General features: G+C 45.8%; 1 protein-coding gene across 2 annotated transcripts; it reads right to left on the bottom strand.

Annotated features, from left to right (window-relative positions):
• Positions 1-1,465: 1,465 nt before the first annotated feature.
• On the bottom strand, positions 1,466-15,570 carry LOC129126733 (ovoinhibitor-like). Of its 2 annotated transcripts, none has more exons than XM_077186458.1 (16): positions 15,393-15,570; positions 11,936-11,955; positions 11,019-11,155; positions 10,799-10,859; positions 10,175-10,308; positions 9,673-9,730; positions 8,551-8,687; positions 8,107-8,167; positions 7,232-7,368; positions 6,706-6,766; positions 4,909-5,042; positions 4,773-4,833; positions 3,350-3,486; positions 2,598-2,658; positions 2,117-2,232; positions 1,466-1,655 (listed from the first exon to the last, which is right to left on the bottom strand). In XM_077186458.1, the coding sequence occupies exons 1-16, from the start codon at positions 15,505-15,507 to the stop codon at positions 1,610-1,612; spliced, it is 1,476 nt and encodes a 491-aa protein (XP_077042573.1). In that variant the 5' UTR covers positions 15,508-15,570; the 3' UTR covers positions 1,466-1,609. The 2 variants fall into 2 exon arrangements, with proteins under 2 accessions (XP_077042573.1, XP_054498879.2); XM_054642904.2 differs by lacking the exon at positions 15,393-15,570 and adding an exon at positions 12,753-13,956.
• Positions 15,571-17,523: the final 1,953 nt, after the last annotated feature.

Genomic DNA, 17,523 nt, shown 5'->3' with positions numbered 1-17,523 from the left:
AATGCCATCGAGTTGGCTCTTGACAGTTTACTGCAAAGGCTTGCAAAAGCCAGCGGTCAGAGCACAGTCCAAGTGAAAGGCTGCCAAAGTCCACAAGAAGAAAAAAATTATCCAGGTCTTATCCCTGAGGATAACCAAGTAACACTTAAACAAGAGTAAAACAGCATGTTCTGCAAAAACACCTGAGCAGAAAATGGCAAAAAGGTTATATAAACCAAAAGAACGTTTGCTTTAGGACACGGACCCAAGAGAAGCACAATAGGCCATTGTTAGTTACAAATCATCCTGAAAATGGACACTAATGGCACAGAGGTACTGTGGCCTCATTCCCTGGTACAATACCCCCAATACCTCCAAATCAGGAACATTTGCCTTCAGCCTATTCTTCTAGCCTGACAATTCAAAGAGTGACTTTCCAAGTTGATCCAAATAATTGTGTTATTCTCTGGTGAACTACAATGGGACATTGAATCAGGGAGGCACCAACTGCAGTCCAGAAGAATCCCTGAAATATTAGACTTGCAATAGCTTTGGTGACCTCGTGTGGAGGCAATGGCACAGCCAAGAGATGAAGGGCAGCCCCAAGGTCCCCCTGCCTCCCTGCCACCCGTACCACCTCAATGACAATAATTATATCACCAGGTCCTGAGCAACTTGGCCTCAAAAAAGTAGGCAAAATGACAATCAGGCAGAATTTTTTTCCTAAGACTTGTTATACATTTGGTTAAAACTGGTCACAAGTGAACCTCTGCGTCTTTTTCCTTTCCAAATGACTTTAAAAAGCAGCTCAGTGATGCACCAGGGCTGTCCCCCACCTCAGGGGTGATCACTGCCCAGCTGTCCTGGAGATATTCTGTTGCATCAATAAAGTTATTTTATGAGTGGACACTTCTGCTGCCTGTGACCTGAATGGAGCTCAAGATTCCCCTCCTGTAGATTACATCCTTAAACTGCACTTGACCTTGTGTACAAATTCAGTGGAGGCAGGCTGGGATCCTCTTTCCTGGCAGCAGCTGCTGTCTCTGCCATGGGACAGGCAGTGGGAACAAGGACAGGGCACCTCTTGCCCAGGCAGCCAATTTCCCTTTCTAGCCCAAGCAAAAAGTGCTCTCCTCAAGAGCAAATCACCACCTGCATCCTTGGCATGTCCCTGTGGAGGAGGTGGACCATGCTCTGGAGGCAAAGGCCTCCTTGCACTGACTGTAGAGAGGGACTCTGTGGTCAGGTCACACAGAGATATCATGGTTTGAGAAGATTAACACTGACAAGAAGACTCTGAGTAGTAAGGAAAGGACTGAGAGTTCCAAGGGGAGCCCAGGTCCTCACCAGAGCAGGGCTGGCACTGACACATGGCCAGAAAATTCTATCCACATTGGTTGGCAGTGGAGAACATCAATAGAAAAATAGACATCCAGCACTTGAAGAGATGAGGCAGAAGGGAAGAGATGTGGCATTGAGACAGAGGAACATTGCCAAGTCAGTTTATTGAACAAGTGCTTCAGGAGCTAAGGAAACAAGGCAGACTGAAGGGATGTTACGAGGGAAGGTCAGCCCTTGGGAAGACAAGTGGAAGGGAGTTTGTCTTCCTGGGCTGAAGTCCAGCACAGACTTAGCATTCAGCCAAGCTCATGATGTTGAGAGTTGTCCTGCTTTCCCTGGTGAGAAAAGGAGAGAGGAGAATTAGACATGGCTGATGCCCCTTTCCTCATTTCACTGGCTCAAGCATTGGCTTAGGGTTGACTGGAGATAAAGAACAGCCTTAAAACCCCAAAACCCCTTAAAACCCTTTCATTATCCTAATTTAAGGAAAGATAAATATTTTCATTCATTTGGTACAATCCAGTTGGTTTGGTGAAGTAATTTCCACACACCCTTGTGAGCTTGTGGAACAGATTAGTGCTGCTGAAAATCAATAAAATACTTCTAAAGCTAACAAACAGGAGGCCAGGTACAGATGACAGAAATGGGCCCTTCTCATTTCCCTTACAATGCAAAAAACCTGTGAATGTCCAGCATATGCCCCAAGCAGTTAGACAGAAGGCATGATGAGTCAGCCCTGCATTCACACAGGTGCAGGAATCAATGAGGAAAGGAAAGGTTTCACTGCTATACGTACAGGTAGGCGTTGCAGAAAGCACATCTGTTGCTGTAGGTTTTGCCATCAGAGCCACAGTGGGGCATGTATTCCAGGGTGCACATAGGAGAGACTTCTTTGAAGTCCTTGCAAAGGGCCTGCACACAGAAGGTAGGGATTGAGTCCCTCTGCCTGAGAGCAAAGTGTGACCCCCCCAGCATAAGGAATGACAACCCACTGAGAAATGGAACTGGCTGTAACATCATCATAACCAACTCCAAGTGTCCTCCTGATGGCAGATGTGATCTTGTACTGTTTCTACTCACTGCCACATCTCTTCCTGCTTTATTGCAGAGCAGTGGGATGGATGTTGGCTGTTTTATGAGCAGTGTGAAATCCCCAAGGGATCTCCACAGGTGTGCACAGCACCACCTCCTGATTTGTAGCCCAGAGCAGAAGACAGTCCCCCAGGAGTGTAAAAGACACTGAATTTCATTCTTCATTCCCATCCTTTCCCACTCACCCTTGTAATATCCTCTTCACAGGGTCCGTTCTTTCTTTTGCCAAGGTTGGTCCGATGCTCCCTGGAGGAAGGAGAGATTGTTATTAACCACAGCCTTCCCTGTTACAGCCAGAGAGCAAGAACAAACCTCACTCCCACGGAGTCACAGACATTTCCAGATCAACCAGCTCAGCACTAACAAAAACCTGCCCTCACAGACCAGACACTGTCCCCTGTTGGTGCACCCCTCTGTGGGGTTGAACACTCATATCAAACACCGAGCAAGGCAAGCAGGAAAATGGGGACAGACAGACAGAATCCCTTCAGCACAAGGTTTCAGAGAGAGCCCTTGCAGATTACCCAGCTCCCACAGAGCCAAACAGGGAGGAAGAGGAGCACTCACATGTTGTGGGCACACAGGGAGCAAGAGGAGCACTCACATGTTGTGGGCACACAGGGAGGAAGAGGAGCACTCACATGTTGTGGGCACACAGGGAGCAAGAGGAGCACTCACATGTTGTGGGCACACGGGGAGGAAGAGGAGCACTCACATGTTGTGGGCACACGGGGAGCAAGAGGAGCACTCACATGTTGTGGGCACACAGGGAGCAAGAGGAGCACTCACATGTTGTGGGCACACAGGGAGCAAGAGGAGCACTCACATGTTGTGGGCACACAGGGAGCAAGAGGGGCACTCACATGTTGTGGGCACACAGGGAGCAAGAGGAGCACTCACATGTTGTGGGCACACAGGGAGCAAGAGGAGCACTCACATGTTGTGGGCACACAGGGTGCACTCGCTGGCGTAGGTGACGCCGTCAGTGCCGCACACGGGGTCGTAGATCATGGTGCAGGCCATCAGCTCCCTGCCATCCTTCAGCGTGGTCCTGCGGAACTGGCTGCAGTTCAGCTGGGGAAAACAAGGACAGCAAAGGCTCTGCCACGGCTCTGCTCAGTGCAAGGGAGCCCCCAGCACATCCCCCCTGCTTATGCCTCTGCCAGATGACAAATTGTGGTTATATATTAACTCGTTCTTCATGGAAAACTAGCAATTTCCTTTCACAGCCTTCCCTGGAGAAGACTGAATCAAGGCTGGAAGGTAGACATTACTCATTGAGCCCTGCATTTATCACTATGCCCCTATACCTTACTGAACCCACCAGGATATTACAACAGGCAGCTCAGAAATAATGTGTAAATCAAAATGGCACGATTTATGCACTTCCTGCAAGGGGGCTGACTGTGACCAAGGTGTTTTTCAAGGCCCACAAGAATGGAGGGGAGATGTGCTGACAGGTCTTTTGTTGCAATGGGATGGTTCCCAGTGTTGAGAGCTGCCAGCAGGACTGACAGCAGTGGAAGCTGATTTACGTCAGCTGAGGAGCTGGCCTTGTGTTTTAGCACTCCCAGTTTCTCCAGTGTGAACTCCTCATTCCTGATTTATGTATCTCAACTGGCCTGAGCACAGAGCGTACTCGGGAAACAAAGGAATGACATTTCATAGTTTGTTTGTATAGAAATGAAATATCTGACTCGGGATGTTGACTCTTTCAAACACATGCTAATGAGGTGGCTTTGTTCTTCTATTCCCCAGTGAGAGTAAATAGTTTAGAGCTGGCCAAATATAGCTAATCTGGTATTTTTACATGATTCATGTTGGTATATATTAGATTACATTGCATTTACCAAAAAAAAAAAAACAAACCAACCTACACCAAACCGAAAACCAGAGGTGGGTTTGAATCCCCTGATACCTTAGATATCAGAATTCAAAACATGGGCAATTTTCTAATCTTTGCAAAACATCCTTTTGTAAAACACAAGCATTGAGAGAGCACTGGGTTCCCTGGGCCCTCTGCATCCCCTGCCCATATTGCCAAAACATTCTACTAAGATCCTGCAGCAGCTATGACTGAGCGCTGTAGGAAAAGGATTCTCTGTGTAAAGCCTTTAACCATTTATCATCTCCCTGTCTCGTAACTCAATCCTCACCTGTCCTCTCCTCTTTCTTCCCCTGATGGTGTGCAGGAAGTGCACAATGTTCCTGCTCATGGGAGGGTGATATTCACCCACAGAAGGAAGGGCAGCACAAGTGTGACCCCCGTGGAGGCTACACCCCCCAAGCCACCCAGCATTTGCTCAGGTTGTGCAGTTGGCACCTGCTCAAACTCTCCCTGTCCTTCAGGCGCCACTTACCTGAGGAGGTTCTTCTATGCACCTTCCATCGTGCTTCTTGGCAACCTGGGTTCCATATTCACTGGAAGAGAAAGCAGAGTTAAGAACGCTCAGCAAATAGCCCCGTGTGGCTCCCAGGGGGGCCTGCAGGGCTCACATGTTGTGGGCACACAGGGCGCAGTCATTGCTGTAGGTGACGCCGTCTGTGCCGCAGATCTCGCGCAGGATGAAGGGACAGGCTCCGATGGCCTCTCCGGATTTGGTCCCGCTCAGGTACGTGCTGCAGTCAACCTGCACAGATAAAACAGCAACCCTGGTCACTTTTGGGGTCAGAGTCCCCTCTGCAGTCTGCCTGTCACAGCACAGCACTAAATGAATGACATGCACACACTGAGATGTCTAATGTAAAAAGGGGCAGTTTATTTCTGAACTCCGATATTTATAGAACTTCACAAGTGACCATGGATTGGAGGATGAAATTGCCACCTCTCCAACCACACTGGTCAAACTAAAAGTCTATCAATTCTCTCTTCCTCCAGAAAAGAATGCAAAACAATCATTATTTACATGAAAAGCATGTGAGAAACTGCAGTAGAAAAATGTAAACATCAGAAAGCTTAGAAGAACTTAGAAGAACAGGGCAACAGTCTGCCCACTCTGGTCCTCTTGATTTTAGAGGTCTTTGTCAGGGGAAAATCAGAGGGTTTTAAAAGTTTAGACTTGCATTAGAAATTGATTATGTAATTGTAGTTTGGTGGTTTCTGCTAGCAGAGGGAACAGCTGGTAAAAGAGATTATTCTGCTGGAGCAGAACATGCACAAGTTTTAAATCCAGCATTCATAAAATCATAAAGATTGGAAAAGACCTCTTAAATCATCGAGCCCAACCATTAATCCAGAACCCTCATGTTCACCATATGTCCAAGTGCCATATCCACACGCCCTTTGATCAGCTCCAATAAACAGCAATTCCACCAATTCTCTGGTCAGCCTGTTCCACTTACTGACAAGACTTTCACTGAAGATTTTTTTTTCCTACTTTCTAAACTAAACATCCCCTAACTCAGCCTGAGGAACCTGATTTGAAGTGTTGGACATTGAGTGCAGCTTGACACAGTTTACTGTATCCAAGATTTTGTTACAGCATTTCCAAGAGCAGCAAGAAGTGTTTCACCAGCTTCTGTTGCAAAAATTTTTACAATATATAAAATCTAAAAGTTTAAAAATTTGAGGATCAATAGACAAACACCTATTGGAAATCACTCTACATTAGCTAAGCATCACTGACACTTCACTGTCATTTTGCACAGTCTCCCCAGTGCACTGTCTCTTATTATCCATATTTCCCATGTGGTCCAAGAACAAATTAAAGCAAAGACCACATTTTAACGTGCCTTTTCTACAGAAAATATATTGCAGTCCCTCAGGATGCATGAAATTATTTTTGGTGCTTCAGAGCTGCTCTGCATAAGCAGAATAAATGTGTTGAGATATTATCAGCACATATTGTTACTGTGCAGGATAATAAAGCTATTTCTGTACACATACCTGAGAGCAGATTTGTCCTGGCTGACCAGAGTAAAAGGATTTTTTTTAACCTGACTGTCTAGTGCAATGGAAATCCTAGCACTGAATAAATACACAGACATCTAACACAGCTTTCTGCCTCTTCTCCTACTGTGCTAAAATGGGCTGCATGGTTCTTGGGCTGCCTCTGATGATTTCTGTTCAGAGATTGGCAGTACTGGGACATTTTGTTTCTGAAGTCCTGGCCTGTTCTCATCCTCTCTTTCCCTCTTGTACAGCACACTGTCAGCTGTGAGCAGCTGAGGAGAAGCACAGCATCAGCATGAGCCCTGTGCACCATCCCTGGGTGCACTGAGCCCAGCCAGGGTCTTCCTGGAGACTGCAGAAAGAATGGATGGTGCTTATTTAACAGCTAAAAGAGCACTTACAGGAGTGCTTTCCTCCTTGCACCTTCCATCGTGGCTTTTCTTAACATCAGTCCCGTGTTGTCTGAAAGGGAGAGGATGGGGTCAGCACATTCACCACCTGAGCCCTGGGAAAGCCCACCTGAGCCCACAGAAAGCAAACCAAACCCATAAACACTATATATGATAAAGGAGGCACCTGACTGCCTGCTGAACCAGCTTCTCCCCATCATTAGAAAGAGTAATTCTAAGTGGTAACAGACCAGTCAGGTCTCCTCATTGTGTGTTATATAACAGCTCCATTCACTCTTTCTTCTGCCCAAACACCACAGTCCCATCCACTCTTTCTCCTGCCCAGTGCCCACAGAGTGCTCAGGTTGAGAGCTGGCTCTCCCACACTCCCCCAAGGAGCAAAAAGAACATCAGGGAACAAAATCCAGGTGACAAGGTCTTCAGAGGAGCACAGATATGTTAGTACCAAAAGAAAAGCCCTCTGGAGCACTAACCCTGGCTTGCCACTCCAGAAGAGAGTCCTGTGTGCAATACTTACACGTTGTGGGCACAGATGCTGCAGTCGTTGTCATAAGTGAACCCGTCTGTGCCACACACCGGGTGCAGGATCCTGGGGCACCGCACCAGGTCTTTGCCACCCTTCACCTTTCTGCTTGGGAATTTACTGCAGTCAAGCTACAAAAAAAGCAGCAGCATCAAGCCTCAGGAAGACTTTGTTCTCCAATTTAAAAAAAAAATTCCATCATAATCTCCTGCCATGTCTCTAACAGCACCAGTGCCACAACTCAGTTCTTATTAAACCAGGCTGAGTCAGCTCTGCCTGAACCCTCTCACACGGGGGAGCTGCACAGCACTGTGTGTAAACTGCCAAATCCCTGGCTTAAGCACCTTGGTCAGTCCCAACTAGAAGATATGCCAGAAAAGACAAAAAAAAAATTAAAAAATTTAAAACATGACCCCTTTTCAATTGTGCTGTGGAAGAACTTGGACTTTGCATTTGAAGGGCATCATTAAAGGAGGATCAAAGCCCAAACTGAATGACTTCCACATTTGTGTGTTAGCATGTCCTACACAGCAGCTGATACATTCCAATCAAAACTTCAGGTGTGCTCCACATTTCAGAATCTGTCCCCACCCCAGAGGCTGCTGTAGGTGTTAATTCATTGTGAGGACTCTGTGCATAGCTCTCATCCATCCTTTCTGCCAGAGCTGCTGGGCAAGGAGAGCACAGAGGACACCTGCCTCAGGACAGGTGGGATTTGTCAGCATCCTCAACACAAGGAGCTGACAAGACTTTGTAGACAGGTGGAGAAAGCCAGACCTCAGGCCAGCTCCCTTTCAGAGTAGATGTCACCTCGGGGAACCCTTCAGTTGATGCAGCTAAGAGGAGTAAACCTTATATTGAACCCTTACCTCATCAGTCTTCTCTCTGCATCGTCCACTGTGCCTTTTGCCAACATGGGTCCTTTTCTCCCTGGAAGAGGGAAGCAAAATAAATGTTTAACCTCTTGGTCAAAGTCATGTTCAAAATGAAGCAAACCATGAAGCAGACTTTTAAAAAGTGTTCAGAATTGCTAATTCACTCATTACCAAGCCCATTCCACCTCATAATGTGCAATTTAAAGCAATATCCTGAATTGTTCCTTCCTCTGCTCAGCCCACAGACTCATCCAAGGAGATGCCTTATGACTCTTCATGAGCACACAGAAGGCACCAGAAAAACTCAAGGCAAACCCAAAACCATCCCATTTCTAAGAGACTTGAAGAAATAGACAGGAGCAGAAATGCAGCAGGACAGTTCAAGACTGCCCAGCAGTGCTGGGCACCCAGGAGGAGCACTCAGGGCAGGGCACTCACGCGTTGAGGGCGCAGATCGCGCACTCGTTGTCGTAGGTGGTGCCATCTGTGCCACAAACTGGGTTCAGGTCCCTTGGACAGAATACCAAGCTTTTTCCATCTTTGGCGGTTTGTGTTCGGTACCTGCTGCAGTCAACCTGGCAAAATAAGGACAAATCACTCTGGAGGAGCCCTTGCTATGCAAGGAAAGTTGATTGAAAACCTTTTTGTTCCGTATTTCAGCCTCAACTGTTTCTGTAACAAGACAAAGCCTTGTTACACTGAAGCTAAACTTCCAATCAGAAATTACACTTCTGAATATTATCCTAGCTCTCCAGGAGTAAAGAAAAAGGACTGTCTTGGAAAAGAGATCCTTCAGGCACAAGAACATGTATTAAATTTTTGGCCTTGTCTCATTAAAAAAAAAAAATCTTGACTTTAGTAAGAAACATTTTTCAACAGCTGGATATCTGAATAATGCTGTTTCAGTTTGTGTTGGTTTTCTCCACACTTTTCCAACTCTGTGGTTACTTCTCACATCAGATTCCCTGTAGTTCAGTACAGGATTTGAAAGGATAGGAAAGAATGGTTATCTATCTGTTGGAGAATGGATTTCCTACATCCCAGAATTTTAGTGTTGTAATACAGAAGCTTCTCCTTCTGAGGCATCAGACTGTTGGCCTCAGACAAAGATACAATAATCTATGCTCTATAAATATTTATGCTTAGGGCTCTTATGAGTCTCACTACATCTGTGAATACAACCAGCATGGGAGTTTTGAATCCCTGCTGTTGAGGGTGGAAACACTTGTGGTCTCCAGAGAGAAAACTGCCAACCTGCACAGCATGTTGGCAAGAGAAATCTTCTGTCCCTCCACCTCCTCCTGGGACACAAGTCAACTCCTCATCTCATATCCATCTCCCTCCTCTTTCCTCAGTTTGGTGTGGTAAGCATGGGGTGACCTCTCTGGAGCAGAGAGGATGCCAAACACACCCCCACCATGCAGAAAAGCAAACAATGGACTGAGACCCTTGAACACCTTGGCCTATGGACCTCTTGCAGCTTCCTAGCAAAATCTGTGAGGTCCTCAGGATTTTATTAGCAACCCCAACAGATTGATTTTTGACATATATTGCACTCACAGCAACAGATTCCTTGCAGGGCCCTTCATGTATTTTGGTAACGTTGGTGTCATGTTCTCTGAAAGGAAGAAAAGCTTTGGTTAGGGAGCATTGAGAATAACTTTCCCCATGACCCTGCAGGCACTGGGACATCAAAGCAGGGTCCCACCCTCCTTGTGGGACATTACAACTGCCTGAATTCTCTGAATGTGCCCTGCAGATGGCAGCTGCTAACAGTACAGATATTCCCATCTCCCATGGGAATTAAGTGTTAGGAGTAATTAGGTGTTACAAGCAACACTTTGATCTGCTCATGTCTCTGTTCTGCTTCTTTTTGCGATTCCCTTAATGAGCACAGACAAAAAAATGGGGAAGAAAACTCAAGTTGGCTGAAGAACCATGAGAAGCCAGAAGAAAGGAGACCTACAGAGGCATCTGCCTTAAAACTGGTATTTTACAGAGGTGCTTCTGAGAGCTTCAACTTGCTGATTATCCAGAAGGACATTCCATGCACACAACTTACGCATTGTAGGCACAGATCCCACAGTCATTGTCATAAGTGAAGCTGTCTGAGCCACAGACTGGTTTCATTATCCTTGGGCACGCTACCACGACGTGATCATCTACTACAGCTCTACGGTAATTATTGCAATCAACCTGTAAAAATAGCAGGAATAGAGAGAAAAAAAAAACCAAAATACTTTTTTGATATGAAATATAATGCTCTTGCATAGTCTTCTCACTCTCCCTCAGCCTTTGGGGACAAATCCAGCATCAAACCAATTTCACTATCAAAAGTAGAAACCAGGAATTCTGTGGGAATTCTCTCCCAATGAAAAAAAAAGCAAATGGGATATTAAGAAGGACTGTGATTTGGGTTTTGTGAGATCCTTCATAGGATCCTGCTGGAGGTATCCAGGTGGTGAGATCCAACCTTCAGCCAATATATTACTTTTATTTTATTCCAAATTAGACAGGTTTGAAGTCTGAAGTAGAAAACAACAGAGGTGGTATCAGATAACCTTTAAAAACCCTCTCAGCTTTGGTTATCACCAGATTTTATTTTGGGCTGTGCAGATCAGCTGTTCACATCCTGTCCTACATCTGCATGGTGTTTGAGCTGTCCCCATTACAGACTTTGTCTTACCACAACAGGTTTTGGGTCGCATTCTCCATCATGCTCCTTCTCCACGCTGGCACTGTGCTCTCTGGAAGAAAGCAGAGCTGTGTCAGGGATCAAGGAACAGCATCACCTCAAGGCTGGTGGTGTTGTCACCAGCTGCAAAGGCACATGCTCCTCATCCCTGGGCTACAAAGCTGCCACCCCTGCCCCTGTGGGGTTCTGTGGGGCTCCCAGCCGGACTCACGCGTTGTAGAGGCAGATCCCACAGTCGTTGCTGTACGTGTTGCCATCAGTGCCACACACTGGTTTCAAGTCCCTTGGGCAAGCCACCCAGGACCTCCCATCCTTGGTAATGCCACCGGAGTACTGGCTGCAATCAAGCTGTGGAAGCAGCTCAGAATCAGCCTCAATTTTGCAATGAAACCCCCCAGCATCCTCCCACCACCACCACGCCTGCAGCTGCTGCTGGGAGGCAAATTAGAGCCATTATTGGGAATCTGCTCAGGCTATCAGGAGGAGGGAATCTTCCCTACAGAAATTTCTGATTATGCACTTCTGCTGGGGTCCAGGGAGGCAGGCTGGCTGTGGGTGAGACAGTGCCTAATGAAGGCAGTGGTAATTGGGAGCCCCTCGGCTCCGCAGCGGATCCTTCCAGATCGTGCTGCACTCCTGAGAGCTCTGGGAGGCTCCTAGCTGCGTGGGAGGAACCTGCAGACAAATCCACAGCTCAGGCCCTGCTGGTTTTCTCTCTGTGATATAGGTATAGACATTTATGCAAGGAATTCTTTGCGCCTTGCTGTATGGAAGCAATTATCAGAGTCACGGTGTTTGATGTTTTCGAGCGTGTCATCCTAAGACAGTTTTCCTCACAAGGAGGCAAGCTACTGCCTTTGGCTGGGAGTAACTAAATTATGCCTAAGAGTTAATATAATAAGAATGTACAATTACTTCTTGTTTTTTCATTTTATTTAATGAACCGAAAATATTGCAAAAAAAGGGGATCTTTTACTTTCTCGTGAAATTGGAAATGTCGTTCAACCATGCACCGGGAAATATTATTTTAACTGCAAAGATTTCATTAGATTTAACCTATGTGCTCACTGGCTGCTTCTACTTTACCAGAAGCCTGAACAGAACATAATAAATAGATGTGTAGCTCACCTGAACTCCAAAGGCAGCACCTGAAAGAAAAAAATGGAGACAGAAAAAGAACCGCAAATTATTAATATGCAGAGAACACATATGTAAATATTCTCATGAAACAAGTTAATTCAGTGATTAGTTAACACTCACTTATTTTCTTTAGGAAAAATGTGGAGTTTTATATTATTCCAGTAAATGGCCATAGGATGTATTAAAAATTACTAAATACAGTTTTGTTGTATTTCTGAGGGGTGATAAACCTTGTGAGAGCACATCTATTTATCCACCCCTAAAATGTTAGTGGTAAGTGATACAAGTACTGTCAATTCTATACTCTTGGATTTTAATCTCTCCTAAGAGACTTTTACGTTTGACTTTCAAAAGTTTGGACATGCATGTTGAAGATAATTATCACCACCAGCACCGTCCATCTCCAAATACATCATTCTCAGTTACCAGGAGTAGCACAGTAAACTCTCAGTGCAATGGGAGTTTACTCTTCAACCTAGAGGTTAAAGTTTGCATTTATATTGCTCACATGGGTAATAATGCCATTTTTACAGTTTTATTTTGCCTGTATACACAGGACTGCCACGTGCAAGCCCCTACCCTGCACTAGAACTGCTCCTACAAACCAAGAAGATAACAGCTGTATGGTGTTTGCTGAAACCTCAGTCTTGAAACCTAATTTCCTTGCTGTCCTCCCTCAGGAAGGTTTTTTCTTCATGGAACAAGGCTCTCCTCCATGTTGCAAGACCCAAAGGCTTTTACTGAAATGAAAACTCAACTCTGACTCTGCCAAATCGATCTTTGCAGTACCCCAGTGAATACTCACCCAAGCAGCAGCAAAGGGCAAGAGCTGCCCTCACCAAAAGTCCTGTCACCTTCATGACAGCCAGGGACACCCCTCCAGTGCAGCCTGCCTGCTCTCTGTGCGGGAGAGGAAGATTGCAGGGAGGAGCAGGAATATATAGCACACCACGCTATCAAGTGGTCCCACCTCATTAGGTAATGCTCCCAGCCTGTCATCACCACTCAAAGCCAAAAACGTGTTTACCCAGCTCTGGATGTCTGGCTAATGATTGATACAAGGCTGTGTGCCAAGAAGGGGATTTCGTGTGCCTCGAGGTGAGTGGGGACCATGCCAGGACCCCTCTGCTCCCGCACGCTCTGCCCAGCCTGGGCTCCCCTCATCCTAGGCTCACATCTCCCCTGTGCCTACCTAAATGCAATTAGGACTTTCTCCTCAGCTATAATTTTCAACTGAGCAGCCAACTGATAGCCAAACCCCCCGTTATTTAACCTCAGAGGGTGGTTTTGTACTCTTCACCGCTGTATCTCAGCCCAGTTTGAGTCCAGGCAATTTGAGCCCAGAAGGTCACCCTGTGCTCTGCGGGAGGAATCCTGCTCTTCTCATGTTTGAAAAACTCTGCTGTACGTGCCAACTTTTCCTGTAATACAGCAAGGAGCAAAAATACTAAGTTTGGTCCTAAAAATCCATCTTTTTTGGCTGTTCACTGAAAACTATCATGGCACCTTCTGCTCATCTGCTACCACCTCCCCCATGGCCATTGCCTGACCCACCTTGCTGAGCCTAAGTGACACCATCCCCCGGGGCAGCAGGCCAAATGCCTTTAATATCTGCACAGACTAGATGTACTGTACTTCCTTTACCTAGGAAGTCAGCCAACTTTGCAAAGATTGGTATTAGCCCACGCATGGTTTGCTTCCTGAAAATTCACTGTGTACGTTATCTCTTTACGCTTTATATCTTTAGTTTTCTTCAAATATCTCCTCAAGGTTTGCCCACTATTCAGGTAATGGAACTTAGATTGGCCTTGAATGCTTTTTTGTCCTTTATGTAAGCAGATTTTTGGCAATTCTTTGGATTAATATCAATTGTAGACCTCTCAGTTGGGAATCCTAAATTCTCCCAATCTCTCACTAGCTTATCATTTTCAAATTCTGTATTTGGTAATCAAAATCCTTGCTTGCAGATCTATTTTTTGACACAATTTAAACAGAGCGAGCTTGTGTTGAATCATCACAGTTTTATTTTCTAAGAGAAGGAAATTTCCAACATCTTTCTCACTTGAAAAGCAAATCCACAACAACACAATTTTAGGGATTACCTAGTGGAAAAATATTTGCTTTCATATCCAGGAGCTCTGCTAATATTAGTACTTTGCAGTGTGCATCGGCAAAACTAAAACCTCTCCAAATGCCAACGTTTCCTGCTCTGTTAGGAACACGAGGGATGGTGTCCCTGTTCATATTCCTCATTTTCATTCCTTCCCCCTGGTGTTCTGCCCTGTGTTTCCTGACCTTTCCCTTATCTCAGTTCCACCAAGTGTCCAGGACTCCAGACCTTTGGATCGATGCAGACCTTGGCTACAAGGACCCCTTCTCATCCCGATTACAATATCCATCTCCCAGGGCTTATTCCAGCCAAGGCCAGGATCCATTAATGCTTCCTGGCAGTGGAAAATGATTCCTGACAACTTAATTGCCAGGCTCTGTAAAAGCTGTCATGGTCAAGCAAACTCCTGCCAATGTCCACAGCGATGACACCTGAACCCTATCGGAAAGGAGATATTATTTGCAAACCAAATCTGCAGTTAAAGTGGATTGACTCAGCATGTTCTGTCAAGAGCAAAGTAATTCTCTTCCAACCAAGTATTAAATTTGGGAAGTAGTTTGCAATAGGAGACAGAGTAAAGGGAGAGAAGAGCAAACACCTGTCGAGGATCTAGAGAAGGAATTTGGATTTAGAAAACATTGCAGCTACAGCACGTGTCTGCTGTTCCCTGTGTCAGCTGAGGGACACAGAGCTCAGCTCTGGGCTCCTGCCTTGTGCATAAGGAAGATCCATGCTGTGACCCTACCAGTGAGCTGCCTGCTTCACAGAGAGTGATCAAGCAAAGCTTTTTCCACCCGGAACCAGGAACTTTTCCCTTAGGACAGAGCCTTTCAGGAGCAGAGAGGCAGGTGCAGAACATTCCACCCACACTGGACAGGGAGAACTTTGGTTGTGTTTACACCCTTCTGCTTGTGCAACTCCCACTTGCAGCGATATTGTGTTGACATCTACCTGTTTATTTTCCTTTGCTGCAAATCCCACCTGGCTGAGCAGCCCAGGACAGGAGCACTCCACCCCTTTCTTCTGCTGCCTCTCCAGGTTACCTCTGGTCCCAGCTGTGACTCATCTGTTTCCATCTCTGCAGAATCTCACTGACACAGGCCAAGAAAGGAAGCAACCCCTTTGAGGCAAGAAGGCAACAAAGCCAACTCACCTGTTTTTCAGAAATATATGCAGAAATTCTCCATGCTTCCCACCCTCAAACCACAGGAGTGGTTGTTACTACACCCAGCACTAAGTGTTTCTTTTGAGACCTTCTACATCAAGGGTCTGTACTCTTAATTTTCAAGCAGTTGCATCTTGTTTTTAGTGAACAACTTACATGGAGTTACTCACCCTTCATGCAGAGGAAAGCACTGGACGTTTTTGTGTTGCAACTCCAGAGGAAGAGCTGGGCAGAAGGAGAGATCTTGCAGCAGAATAGAGCAGGGAGATCCCAAGGAAATTGCATGAAGAGCTCCCTGTAGCAGGGAGAGCCTTGAAGGGAAAGACAGATGTTCTAACAGCTGCCAAACAGAAGCCCTAGAGAGAGGAGAGAGAGAGGCCCATTCATGAGTCCCCAAGGTGAAAGCAGATGGGCCATGGAGCAGAAATTATGATAATCAAGACAAATAACATTGAAATCCCCAGGTCCCCATAGCAGAAGTTGTGTGGTGGGACTGAGCATCACAGGGATGTAGGGAGAGCCAGGAAAGAGAGCTCTGCAGCAGAGCCAGAGGGGCTTCCCTGCACAAACAGCATCAAGTTCTCCATGTCACAATTCACCAAGTTCTTAAAGGAACAAACATCCCTAAACTGCAAGATTTCCAGCACTGTCTGCTGTGGCAGCCTGAAAAAGGTGCCCTGGGCAGAGCACACCATGGAGCCATGCCAGGGCTCTCCCTCAGTGTGGCTGGGGAGCTGCTGGGCAGAGCTCCCAGGCTCCAAATGGACAGAGGACTGAAAAATACCACAGGGAGTTCAAGGTCTGCTGAGGCATCTGCCAGAGTCAACAGTCCTCACTCTCTACCAAGAGCAGCACTTGTGCGCCCTGAAAAGTTGCATAAGATCCTGACACCTTCTATGAAAAAAGAAGGAAAAAAATACTAAGACACTTAAGGTTCCTGCAGGGGGCATTTTAGCTCAAAACCCAATGGCATTGAGAGGCTGGAGACCAAAGTCAGTTCATAATGCCAGTTCTGCAAAACCTCAGGAACTGCTGTGAACCACATGGGGTCTGTGGTTATTGGCAAGCAACACCCTTAATAAAGTGTAATTTACAGCAAACCGAAGAGTCCCCAGAGCTCTGGTACCTTTCCAGCTTCACAGAGGACTGGCTTGGCCTTGTTACCATTTTAAAGGGGAACACAAAGGGCAACCACAAGCAAACAGAAAAGAAAAAGTGGTAAATCTCCAGCACCTCATGAGCCTTTTCTTCCTCCTGCCCAGGAGTAACAACGTGTGGCATCCTTCTGGAGCTCTGCTGTGCCCCCAGGGACACTCCTCACCAGGCAGCCCTTGGAACAACCTGCAGAAGGGGGTTGAAAGCAAGAGCAGAGCGAGCAGGAAGGCTGCTGGGAGCAGCACAGAGCCAGCCCTGCTGCTCACAGCAGCCCAGGCAGCTTGAGCAAGTCCCTGTCCTGTGCCTCCTCAGCAGATGGGCTCAGAATCTGATTAACGATCCCTTATCACCAGCTGTGATTTTTGTGGATGGTAATTTTGGCTGGCAGCAGGAGAAATTTAGAAGGTGCTCAAATACTGACAGAAGAGGCTACTGGGGCAGTCTTCATCAGTTTATTGCTTTTCAAGCACAGTTAATGAAGGTTTTAGGGGTCATTATTTGAAAACTTAAATACCTGAAATCACTACAAATCATAGTAGCTTTCAAGTGCACTGATTTTCATTTGCAAGAATTTATTTTAAGCCACAAATTGTGCACTGCTTTTATGAAATCATGTAGATGTCCCTGCACATGGTGTTAGCTGGAATCAGTGAGCAGACATCATCAGAGAACATTTTTACCGTCTGACATTCATCACTCTCAGGCTGCATAAATAACATTCAAGAATGTACTTGTTTCATCTCTGCTCAAAGACAAAATCTGCATCTCCCAAAACAGCTAACCAGCCCCAAACTGGTGACTCTCACCCTACATGACTCTACTTGATGTGGGGATTTTCCATGTAGAAAGAGGCAGTTATAATTTGTTTCTAAATCATAGTCTTTGCTCACATTAAAAATAAGCATATAACCTATTAACAACCACTCATGGCAAAGTCTGCTGATAATTAAATCAATTTTTATTATTATCAGCTGCAATAAAACATGATGCATGCGTAAGCATTTTGAGAGTTCATAATCAATTCTCATTAAGTGCAGTAGAAACAACCCTCTGTGATAACTTAATTGAAAGAATTTTACGTCTTTGGTGGGAGTGAAATTAATTGGTATTAGGTAAAATCCTGTCAAAATCTGAAAGTCATTTCAA

This window comes from Agelaius phoeniceus, chromosome 15, assembly GCF_051311805.1.
Source record: "Agelaius phoeniceus isolate bAgePho1 chromosome 15, bAgePho1.hap1, whole genome shotgun sequence".
NCBI classification, from domain to species: Eukaryota; Metazoa; Chordata; class Aves; order Passeriformes; family Icteridae; genus Agelaius; species Agelaius phoeniceus.
This window is presented reverse-complemented; position numbering and strand designations above follow the sequence as displayed.

Coding starts and splice junctions, on each gene's coding strand:
- LOC129126733 (XM_077186458.1), bottom strand. CDS start 15,507: ATGCAATTTCCTTGGGATCTCCCTGCTCTATTCTGCTGCAAGATCTCT. Junction 8,168..8,550: donor GCGATCTGCGCCCTCAACGC/GTGAGTGCCCTG, acceptor TCCCTCTTCCAG/GGAGAAAAGGACCCATGTTG. Junction 5,043..6,705: donor GCAAGGAGGAAAGCACTCCT/GTAAGTGCTCTT, acceptor TTATCTGTGCAG/GTTGACTGCAGCACGTACCT.